Consider the following 11,655-nt stretch of genomic DNA (forward strand, 5'->3'; position numbering starts at 1 on the left):
TTCTCTCAACCTTAATTCCAAACTTCGATTTGGCTTCAAATTTTGTATAATACAAGTAAAAATTCAAAATTTATCTTCATGTTGAAGGAAAATGGTTTGTAAATTTTGTATACTACTTTTCTTAATAGCCATTTTGTGGTTTGATTTTTAAGTGACCATTTCTTAATATAATTTCATAGTGTCCAATTCACTGGCCATTTTGCAGTGTCATATTTTCAGTCCTTATATTAGTTTCATTCTTTGGATTCTAAATAAGTAAATATTCATTTATTAGTTTCAATTTTCAAATTTCCCAAAATAATTATTTTTAACCGATCAATTCACTACTAATAATCTTTATGAATTATGACAATCGGCCCATATAATCCATGACAATAATCTTTATGAATTATGACAACTGGCCCTTATAATCCATTACATGTTGGGCCCAACCCAATTTGAAATTTGGACTTTAGCCCCGACCCGAGTGAAGGATCTGCGAATACAGGTCAACTTCACGTCAGCCACTTTCGGGTACAAAACCCCTTAATTTTACTTATTGACCCCTCACTTTACAATTATTTCTCTTTCGGTCCCTATGTTGCGTCTTCTAAAACAATATCTTGAAAGGGGGAAAGTTTTGTGATTCGCAAAGAAGAAACAGCAGCAGTAGAAACCCTAGAACGTTTTTTCTTCTTTGCATGCGAATCAAATCAAATACACATACAAACATATCTACGGAGGGAGTATTAATTTGGTGAGCGACTGCTTCTTTGTGTGCGTGTGTGTGTGTGTTTGAAGTTTGGTGAGATGGGGAAGAAGAAGAAGAGAGTATCATCAGACGTATGGTGTTATTATTGCGACAGAGAATTCGACGATGAGAAGATCTTGGTTCAGCACCAGAAGGCGAAGCATTTCAAGTGCCATGTCTGCCATAAAAAGCTTTCAACCGCCGGTGGTATGGCCATCCATGTCCTGCAGGTTCATAAAGAAACTGTCTCCAAGTAAAGCTCTACTCTCTAATTCGTCATTCACTTCACTCATTTTTCTTTGCGAACGAGCTATTGGTAAACATTCTCATATTGTAGGATGTTTTTGCCCTTGCACAACTGATGTTTGTAATCATCCGCAACAATTAGTGTTTTTTGTAACTAGCAGATGATAAGATCACAATACTATACTAAAACATGAATCTATAGACCCATTTTTTCAACCATCATCTAGGCATAGCGTTTGTTGCATCATACTGGTCTACTAGTAGCAGTGGCAAAGATAAGTTCTTTGCTCAGGGTGTTGAAAGTTCGAGAGAGTAGTTTACTTCATATACAAATTTCTTTATTTTTATCTTTTCAGGCTTGAGAGGGCTCAAGTTGCATACCAAGTCCTATAAATACGAAAAATCCTGTAAGGTTTCAACTATCATTCAAAGTTTGAGCAGTGTGGATTGGTTTTATTGCTCCTTGATACATACACCCCTGAACAAGGAAACAATCTTGACACATATGCCATTGATCCCATTTCCAACAATTGTTATACAGATGATGCTAAAAAAATGATTCCTCTTTAAAATTTCAAGATCAGTAGATGTGTTATTAAGCCATTTTTCAATGATGAAATGTACTTAATTGCTGGATAAAGGGCAATGTAGTCCATAATGATTTTCAATGGGATTTTTAGTACAAGTTTGCATGCTTCTTATATGAAGAAACATACTATAATTGTCTATTGTAGCTTGCTAATTTCTGATCTTCAATCATTTATTTCACTTTGATTATCAATATTTATATTTTTGAATAATATCTTTCAGGGTTCCAAATGCTAAAGAGGGTAGAGAATCAACAGATATTGAAATCTATGGCATGCAGGGGATCCCACCAGATGTATTGGCAGCTCATTATGGTGATGAAGGTATTCATAGTTACTGTAGCTTTCTTATAGTGATGACTAGGCATCCACCTCAACGTTTTTTTGCCACATAGGACAAATAACAGCAATGCAATTTCTTACACTTAATTTTTTTTTTTTTTTTTTTCAGATAATGACAACCCAACAAAAGTTGGAAAAATGGAGATTCCTTCTTCTCATGTTGGCTTGATTCCAGGATCTTTAGGGTATCCTCCAGCAACAATGCAGTCTATGTAAGTAATGTTTTTTCTCCAAATATACTTTTATCATTTAAAGATGTGACAGAAAAGTCCCAATTATCTAATTTTTATTCATTTTCTGTTGAAAAAGATAAGGACTGCTTTGTTAATTTGGGCAAAATATAAAGTAATCGGAACTTTTCTGTTCAAAAAATAAATGTTGGGATTAAACTGTGAACTTACCCAAAATATTGAGACTTTATCTTAGATTTCCCTTTTAAAAATATTTTAAATACAAAAATGAAGTGATTATTATTTAAATGTAGCACCAAAAGTTACATTGTTAAAAATTTCAATTACTAAAGTATTCATCTATGTAATGTCGCTAACTAGACCTTAAACCCTAAACCCTAAACCCTTAGTCCTAAACAACCCTAAACCCTAAACCCTAAGGCTGTGTTTGGCACGACATAACTAGCTTATTTTTTGAGCTTTTTTAAGTTGTCATGTTTGGCAAGCCAAAAAGTTGCTTTTTAAAAAACTAGCTTTTTAGGAGCTTTTTAAAAAAATTTCAAATATACCCCTTAATTAATTATAGGAACACATCCTTTGAATGTCCTTTTGTGTCATTTTATATTTTTCGGCTAGTTTTACCGGATGATATTTTTTATCAGCTAACTTTTCAGCTAATATGCCAAACATAGCCTAAGGCTGTGTTTGGTGTGCCATGGCTAGCTGATAAGCTAGCTTATTTTTCAAGCTTTTTTATGTTGCCATGTTTGGCAAGCCAAAAAGTAGTTTATAAGCTAGCTTTTTAAAAAGCTATTTAGACCAACTTTTTAGGAGCTTTTTTAAAATTTTACAAATATAACCCTTAATTAATTATAGAAACACATACTCTTAAATGCCTTTTTATGTAATTTTATATATTTCAGTTAACTTTTCAGCCAGATTTACCAAACCTTATTTTTTATCAGCTAGCTTTTCAGCCATCAACCAGCTTTTTATTTAAAAGCTAGATTTTCAGCTATCAGCTAATACACCAAACATAGCCTAAACCTTAAACCGTAAACAATCATAAACCCTAAACCCTAAACAATCCTTAAACCCTAAATAGTGATTTTGTTATGGAATTTTTGATGCAGTTACAACCCTGGAATAGGCCGTGGTGGTTGGGCGGTGGCACCTCGGCCACAGCCATGGTTTCAACAGAGTTCAGTCGGCTCAATTCCTTCAATGGTGGTACAGCAACAGCAACAGCAACAGCAGCAGCCTTTATTTCCTGTTCAAACTATGCGGCCTCCTATCTCATCATCAGGGGTACAATCGTCATTTCCAGTTGCTCCTCCTGGATCCTCCACACCTTCTGTTCTTGTATCTCAGCCTCTGTTTCCTGTTGTTGCTGCTGCTCAAACTTCACCATATTCTGCTGCCACCATTTCATTGACTTCTCCTTTGGATTTAAACAACACAACCGATTTGCATGGAATTAATATCAATATGCCAAGGGGTTACCCTAATCCTGCTTTTCAAGGTAACTCTTCATATATATATATATATATATATATATATATATATATATATATATATATATATATTTTTCAGATAAATAATACTCCAAATTCCATATTTTCCAATCTAGTTTTTCGTATTTGGTTTAAACACTGACATAATTAAAAAAAAAAACAGTGAGTTTTTCTGGTTATGAATTGCAAAAAACAATTGGAGGAATATTTGGTTTTTTAAAAGTTTCAATAGTTAATCTATTCTATTAAAATTTCAATATTATATTTATATGATTTCACTTGTCAGTATCAAAATATGAAATTCATAGTGGTTATATTATATTTTCAGTTTTCATCGTTGTTTATTTTTTCAACTACGTAACTAATAATTTTCATCTTTTTAATTTTTATCGATTATACAAAACATCAAATAAATTCATTATACCCTGCAATCGTAAGTAGCAACATGATGTGTGCTTAAGAAGGAAAATTAAATAAGCATTTTAGATTTTTCTAAAAAAAGATGTTGAAAAATAAATAGATAAAATTTTATTGCAGGTACTTCACATTCGTATGCTTCGGGGCCCAATACAGGTGGGCCTTCAATTGGGCCGCCACCTGTCATTGCAAATAAAGCTCCTGTTATTCAACCACCAACAAATGAAGTCTACTTAGTCTGGGATGATGAGGCCATGTCCATGGTATCTTTTTTTTTTTTTTTCTTTTTTTTTTTTAAATGTAATTAAAATATAAAATATTTAACTTTTTTTTTTTTTTATATGTTTATCGACAGGAGGAAAGAAGAATGTCTTTACCAAAGTATCAGGTTCATGATGAAACAAGCCAGGTAAGTTGTACAATACTCTTTCACAATCATATTCCCAATTTCTATTTATTGCCTCTTCAAAATAATACTAGTAATAAACAATAATAATAATAAAAATAATAATATGTGGAGACGAATTATGAATTATGTGAGCCTTTTGCTCATCATCTGTTTTTGGCTGTATTCTCCGGTTGGATCCCACCATTTTTCTGAGCATCAAAGTTCAAGTAGGTATTTACGGTTGTTATTATTCTTTCTTCTTGTCAAATACAAGAAATAGCAATGTACTTTTTTTTTTTTTTTGTATATTATAGCATCCAGTCTTTCCATTATTTCTCTTAAGACTAAATTACACGAATGGTTCCTATGGTTTGGGGTAATTTATATGTTTGGTCCCTAACTTATTTTAATTAACTCGGAAGGTCCTTACTTTTTGTTTTTGTTGCGCGCTTGGTCCTTGTCTTACCTAAAAAAACTATTTTACCCTTGATTTTTTAATTTATTTTTTTAATAAATTAAAAAATCAAGAAAAAAATAGTTTTTTAGGTAAGACAGGGACCAAACGTGCAACAAAAACAAACTGTAGGGACCTTTCGAGTTAAAAAAATAAGTTAGGGACCATTCGTGTAATTTATTCTTTCTATTAACATTATTGTTAATGAAAGTACGTTGCTATTTTATTGCATTTAACACAAATCTTGCTGAGGACCAAAGTGTGTGTGTATGTGGTTTTTAGAACTAATATTTGTTTTTAATTCTAATATTTGTTGGATACGGGTAACAGATTTTTGCCCATTCGTTACAAAAATATACAAACTTTGCCAGGTCAGCTTCTTCTGGAAAATTAAGGATTCTTTTTCTTTGCTTAGATGCAATGCAAAGCTCTCCAGTTACTAAAATATATTACATCTTTTTTGTTTTGATAATGGCTCTGTGTTTTTTTTTATTTTTTAATAAAAAGAAGGGTAGAAATGTAATTTTGTGTTACGGGTGGATGTTTTTTGTTTTTTGGTTTTTTTCAGATGAGCTCAATTGATGCAGCGATTGATAGGAGGATTTCAGAAGGTAGGCTTGCTGGTAGAATGGCCTTCTAGAAGCTTTATTATCAAGTTAGAAGAAGAAGAAAGAAAGAGAAAGAGAGAAAAATTTGCAAATGGTGATTGTCTTTTCTTAATGGAATCAAAGAGAGAGAAAAAAACAGAAGTTTGTTGCTATTTAGAAAGTGTATTAAGGGATAAATGATGATTAAAGTTTTTTTTTTTTTTTTTTTTTTTTTTTTTTACTTGATTATTAATGTTAATCAGGAGTGATGAGTTGCAAGTGAATTTTTTTTTAGGTGTTTGAAATGGGAAAGTTTGTTATAGTTAAAGCATGGGTTCAAAGACATGTAATTTTAAATAGAGATTAGTTTTTATATACTTCAAGGTTATTTACCTTTTTTTTTTTTTTTTTTTTTTTTTTTTTTTTTTTTTTTTGTGTCTTTCATATGATAGTTTCTACAATTATACAACTTGTCGAATTATAACTCTTCAAATTTAGAGATTTGTGACTCTAATTAAACTAGAGGGGATTTTTTTTTTCTCCGATTAAACGTAAACTTATATTTTTCCCAAAAAGACCTTGTATTTCCCTAATTATTTATTATATAACACTAATTCGGCAATTTTAGCATGTTTAAAAAAATGTTCACGTTTGACAAAAAAATTCTTTTTTAGCCATTTTTTTTTTTTTCATTTTGGCTCGTAAGTCTAATTTTTTTTGGTTGCTATTAATTTGTGGTGTTTTTACAGTTTTTAACATTAAAAATCGAAGGAACGTTTGATTTTTTTTTAAACAAAGAGAGTTGTGTATAATTTTTTTTTTTGATAAAATACATATTAAAAGATATTTGCAGAATGCTCGAAAATTATAGCACGCAAAGAACAATTGTCTAGTCTAAGTTTATAATGTTACTATCAGAGAAAACAAGAATGCTTAGATTAGATTCCAAACATTGATTAGTGATCTGAAGCTGCTTCTCTGTTTAATTCTTAGAAAAATCTAAAAATACTAAGCCAACTTAGAACACTCTTTACTTGCTATAATCTCCAAGCACTTTGTAAATAGATTTTGATTTACATTTTGCCGAGAATAATTGCATATAATAGCTTATCTCTTTGTTTCGAACAAATCAAATGTTTCATTTAATATATATTGTTTTTATTAACACTATAAACTAAAAAGAAGTACATGAAATTTCTAAGTTAAAAAGGGGTTCAAACGGGAACAAAAGTTGAGCCTCAAATGAATATATACCAACAAGAAGAAAATGAAAATCATATTTGGACCGGGTCGTTAATAAACCCCTAACTTTTTTATTTTTTTATTTTATTTTTATTTTTATCTCCTTGTTAGTTTTTGAATAAATTTAAGCGTTACAAAAATCAATTATAATATTGAAAATACCTCTAACACATAAAACAAACATGAAAACTAAAATTAGAATCCAAAAAAGTTGTCAAATATGAGGTTATTTTTGAATTTTTTTTTTATGGTTTTTTATTTTTATTTTAATTCATTTTTTTTCAAAAAAATATCAAAAGTTGGAAAATTACCTATAAACATACTAAAATAACTAAATAAAAAAATATAAAAATACAAAGTTTTCTTTAGAATAAATAAATAAATTTAGATTAATCCCTATCCCTATTCTAATAAAAGAATAATTTTAATCTCCTTTAACATGTGACATCATATTAAACCTCTTAATTAATGCATATTTTATTTTACTTTTACCATGTGTTGTGTCACCCTATTAGACTTCATTATTAATACATATCACTTATCAACCTTTTTAATTTTAAATTTTAAATTTAAATTTTCCCACTCTAATTACATTAATTTAATTAAATTAGAATAAAAAATAAATTAAAATTAATACAAATTATAAAGTGATATAATTTCACATATCTATTTAAATTAATAATTATAATTTTATATAACTAAAAAAAATCTTTTAATTAGTAATTTATTTGAAAGAATTGATTGATAATTTTGAATTCTCACTATAATAGTTTAATTAATTTTGTAACCGTAGTTCCCACGGGTTATAAAATAGTCTTGGTAATATACATATCAACCGTAAACTAGTTGGTAAAAAGCGGAATCAATGGCCCCACAAGCACAAGTTGTATCTGGTTCTCTTTCGAAAAAAAAAAGTTGTATCCGATTGATAAAAAAAATGGAATAATGAGAATTTAAAACACGATTTATTTGAATTTGTTTTCATCACATTTAGAATTTGAACAAATGGCATTATTAGATTTTAAAATAGGATCTAGAATGGTATGTCTACTTGAAAATATTTTCTAAAAAATCTGGGGTAACATTTAACCATACCCCTTGTAATAAGTAGATGATTCATTTTGGCATGTATATAATTCCATTAGAAATTGGAAAACCTTGTTCAATAATGTCCATAAAACATTTTTTTATTTTTATTTTGAAGAACTGGACTAAAGTCATCTAATGTTTCACTGATGATTTGTCAATTCTAGTCTTTTCTTTTGATGATTTGTCAGATAAAAATAAAAACGGTTTTGAAATTTTCATCAATAAACTCATGATTTTTCAAACAGACAACACTTCCAATTTTATGGTTTGAAAGAGATCATAAATTTCAAAAGTCACAACCAATTATTTTCTTAGTTTGATAGGAAATTTGATTACTGACTAGATGGGAGACATGTTCTAATCAGTAATCACATACACCAACTTTTGATAACCTTTTCTTAATTTTCAACATGTTTTTCAATAATCTCAAATACTTTGAAAATATTTTCTATTTATGAAGATCCGATAAGCTAGATAAGTTTTATTTGTTTAATTTCATCTTGTAATTCCATCTTTAGCTAAAACCATTTCATTTTCCAAATTTGCATAATAATATTCTAATTTAACAAACTTGCATGAAAATTTTCGAATTCAACATGCAAATAATCAAACATCTTGGATTTTTCATTACCTTAACAATCGACAAACTTGTTAACATGATATGTACATGATGGATCCTAGTTGGCCGTTTCATAGTTATTGGCAGCTTTGTCATGTATTATTGGAAGGGACTTTCATCATCCTCATAGTCCATGAGGCACAAGTTTTCCACATGTTCTTCTTTGCCATCTAATGGATTAGGTCCAACAATCATTGATCATTTTTAGCAATAAATCCTCTTTCTCTCAAAAAGTTCTTAAGATTTCCAGGAAGTAGTTGGTTTGGAACCGAAAAGTAAACCAAACCAAAACCGATTTCGAGCAAACAAAATTTTAATTTGGTTTTTGGTTTGGTTTCAATCCAAACCAAATTATGAATTTGGTTTATGATTTGAGTTATGGTGGAGACAACATTGGGACCAAACCAAACCAAATTACCGAATTTAGTTTATTTATTTATTAAGTAATTTATATTTCAATACTTTAATAATAAATTTGAACTAATGAATATACATTAACATGGTTCTAAAAGGCATGCGCCATGACGTGCCATGATGCGAGACATAATGTAGCTGTTACGAAAGCATCCAATGTGAGTTTGTTAGGTGTATGTGACATCTCTATTTTCACGGCTAGAAAAAACCGATTTTGTTTATGCTTTATAAAAATCAGAGTATCTCTTTTAATAAAAACGTTGCGGAATTTGTTTCCAGAAAAACATGATAATTTCATTATCAAAGCATTTCCGAAGAAATGTATTTTTTATTCATTTTAAAACATTTGGGATGTCATCGTCAATACAGAAACATAAGCATAAACAGACCTTACATTCATTTACACTAATGATTTATATCTCCTTAATCTCTCAGTGTAATGTAACTTCACCTCGTCACCTGTGATACAAGTAAACTGAGTGGGTCAGGTTATGAAACCTGGTGAGTACACAATAATATAATTATTATGTTTAATCATCAAACAATTAACCCAATTACCCATTCCCATTATCTTCTTTATTTCTAAGTACCTTCCCTAAGGATTTATCGTAAGGATCATCTCCTACATCATATTTACCTCTCATCTCCTTACATCGTATTTCCTTATATGTTTGTTCCTAAGGACTCTCCCTAAGGATCATCGTCTACATCGCATAGACAATATTGATCCAGGGATTACTCCCTCAATACGTGCCCAACAAGGGTTAGGGCATCATCGCATGAATACGTAGTTACAACATCGCCTGAACTCGTAATTCATAGTAAGGGGTTAGAGTATCATCGCATGAATACGTAGTTAAAACATCACCTGAACTCGTAATTCATCACCTACAGGTTATGGCCCTGCTGGTGTTTCCACAGGGTTGTCTAGAATAGTCGGTGGTCTCCATCTATATTCTGGTAGATGACTACATCGCCACATTGCTGGTGAAGGTTATGGTATCTCCGTTCATCCTACATCACCTATTCATCATCATCTATTTACCTAATTATCATCACCTTTCTATCATCTCCTATCTATCATCACCTATCTCTCATCATTTTATTTCATCACACACCAAATATTTCACCTACCCATGTTTCATCCGCAACATATTTGTAGATATAAAATAAATATACCGTTTAAAATTTTTAAAACATGTATAGAATCGTTCATCCAACATAGACAATAAGTATTCAAATATGCACACATAGCACATAATTTATATAAAATACTTCATATCTATGTGTAAGATGAAAGTAACTATGCACTCACTCGAAAAATGTGGTGATTCTGAACTCAGACAACGCTTCGTTTCTTAAAAATAATTTCCTTTGACGAAACCTAGTATTATTACCACTAGAGTTTAGTCTATTATTCGTTGAGACTAATTAATAGTCTAGCTATTATTACTATTATATAAGCGTTAAACAATACTTATATAACCCATAATAATAGCCTAAGTACTTATTATAAGTTCCTAATAACGTTACTATAATTAAATAAAAGCTATATTAAAAATAGCATAGACATAGCTCACTTACAACGGGTTTTATAGAAAGCCGGGCTTTGCTTTGAGCAGCGTTCCCGAGCCGAAATATCTTCTTCTCAGAGACGTCGAGCACTCCGGGGTTTCCGCCTCGTGCTAGGGAGGTTCCCTAGGTTTTTCGGGGGGTTTCAGGGCTAGAGAGAGGTTCTAGAGAGTGAGAGAGAGAGTAACGAGAAGAAAGAGTGGAAAGGTATGAAGAAAATGAGGGTGGGAAAGGTTCTATTTATAGGGTGAAATATAGCTGAACTTGGTGCCACATGTTATCATCTGGTGGCAAGACTTGGGGAGAAAGCAATGGCCAAGATTGTGCCACGTCACCCATTTTCGCACAGCATACTGCCGACTTCTAAAATCCGTAACTTTCACATACGAGCTCTGTTTTTGACGTTCTTTATATCCACGCGTAGGTAAAAATAAGATCTACAACCTTCATTTTAACTCCGTTGGCTAATTCTCAACCGATCTTAAATTTAACTGTACAAGAAGATTAGATTGTTAAATGACCGCGAAAAATTCGTAACTCCTTCATACAAACTCCGTTTTCGTATGTCTTTTTACTGTTGAGTTCCTATTAATGAGATCTTCAACTTTCATTTAGGTCGCGTAAGCCAAAAACCGCTCGAACTAAAATTCAAGTTTCGTGCCGTGCACTGCTAAACCAAATCTTAGAAAAACCATAACTTCCTCATACGAAGTCAGATTTGGGCGTTCTTTTTGTGGACGCTCTCAGGATAACATATTCTATGACTTTCATTTAGATCACTAAGGCTAAAATTCGCTCTATCATAAATTCACTATTTACGTCTCCCCGGTGCCGTGCTGGTTTCGTCGCGAAACTTTGACGGGTCATAACTTCTTCGTTATAACTCAAATTTCGGCGCTCTTTATATGTACGAAACGCTTGAGACATATTATAACACTTGGTTAAGATTATTTATTCTAAATAATCTTTTGTCAAAAAGTCGTTTTCGACCCCTATTATCTCTAAATTGACTAGTCTGGATCTACGTGCGTTACAATGTAACACCCAAATAACATGTCAAGGCGTGCATTATGCTGCGAGTTTTTTTTTTGTTTTTTTCTTTATGATCGGACCTAATATAATTGAGTTTTTGTTAAGTTTTTCATATTAAGTGTTAATACAACACTTCTAAAAAGTTGATATATTTGATATAATTCTATAATTATGTGATTTATCCTTTTTAATGTATATAAAACTGTCATACCTTAAAAAACGCCATGAATTAAGGCTTGAAATTGCTGTCAA

At 31.0% G+C, this 11,655-nt stretch overlaps 1 protein-coding gene across 3 annotated transcripts; it reads left to right on the forward strand.

Moving 5' to 3' along the window:
- Positions 1-598: 598 nt before the first annotated feature.
- Positions 599-5,763, forward strand: SUF4 (zinc finger (C2H2 type) family protein). 3 transcript variants are annotated; one of them, XM_078969000.1, is made up of 8 exons: positions 599-983; positions 1,787-1,887; positions 2,015-2,117; positions 3,209-3,597; positions 4,127-4,269; positions 4,362-4,415; positions 5,179-5,219; positions 5,417-5,763. In XM_078969000.1, exons 1-8 carry the CDS (start codon positions 790-792, stop codon positions 5,418-5,420), a joined length of 1,029 nt encoding a protein of 342 aa, XP_078825126.1. In that variant the 5' UTR covers positions 599-789; the 3' UTR covers positions 5,421-5,763. The 3 variants fall into 3 exon arrangements, with proteins under 3 accessions (XP_078825126.1, XP_078825124.1, XP_078825125.1); XM_078968999.1 differs by lacking the exon at positions 5,179-5,219 and having other exon boundaries at positions 600-983; XM_078968998.1 differs by lacking the exons at positions 5,179-5,219; positions 5,417-5,763 and having other exon boundaries at positions 4,362-5,171.
- Positions 5,764-11,655: the final 5,892 nt, after the last annotated feature.

Source organism: Lactuca saligna, chromosome 8, assembly GCF_052625555.1.
Source record: "Lactuca saligna cultivar CGN05327 chromosome 8, ASM5262555v1, whole genome shotgun sequence".
In the NCBI taxonomy this organism is placed as follows: domain Eukaryota; kingdom Viridiplantae; phylum Streptophyta; class Magnoliopsida; order Asterales; family Asteraceae; genus Lactuca; species Lactuca saligna.

Coding starts and splice junctions, on each gene's coding strand:
- SUF4 (XM_078968998.1), top strand. CDS start 790: ATGGGGAAGAAGAAGAAGAGAGTATCATCAGACGTATGGTGTTATTAT. Junction 3,598..4,126: donor CCCTAATCCTGCTTTTCAAG/GTAACTCTTCAT, acceptor ATTTTATTGCAG/GTACTTCACATTCGTATGCT. Junction 4,270..4,361: donor ATGATGAGGCCATGTCCATG/GTATCTTTTTTT, acceptor GTTTATCGACAG/GAGGAAAGAAGAATGTCTTT.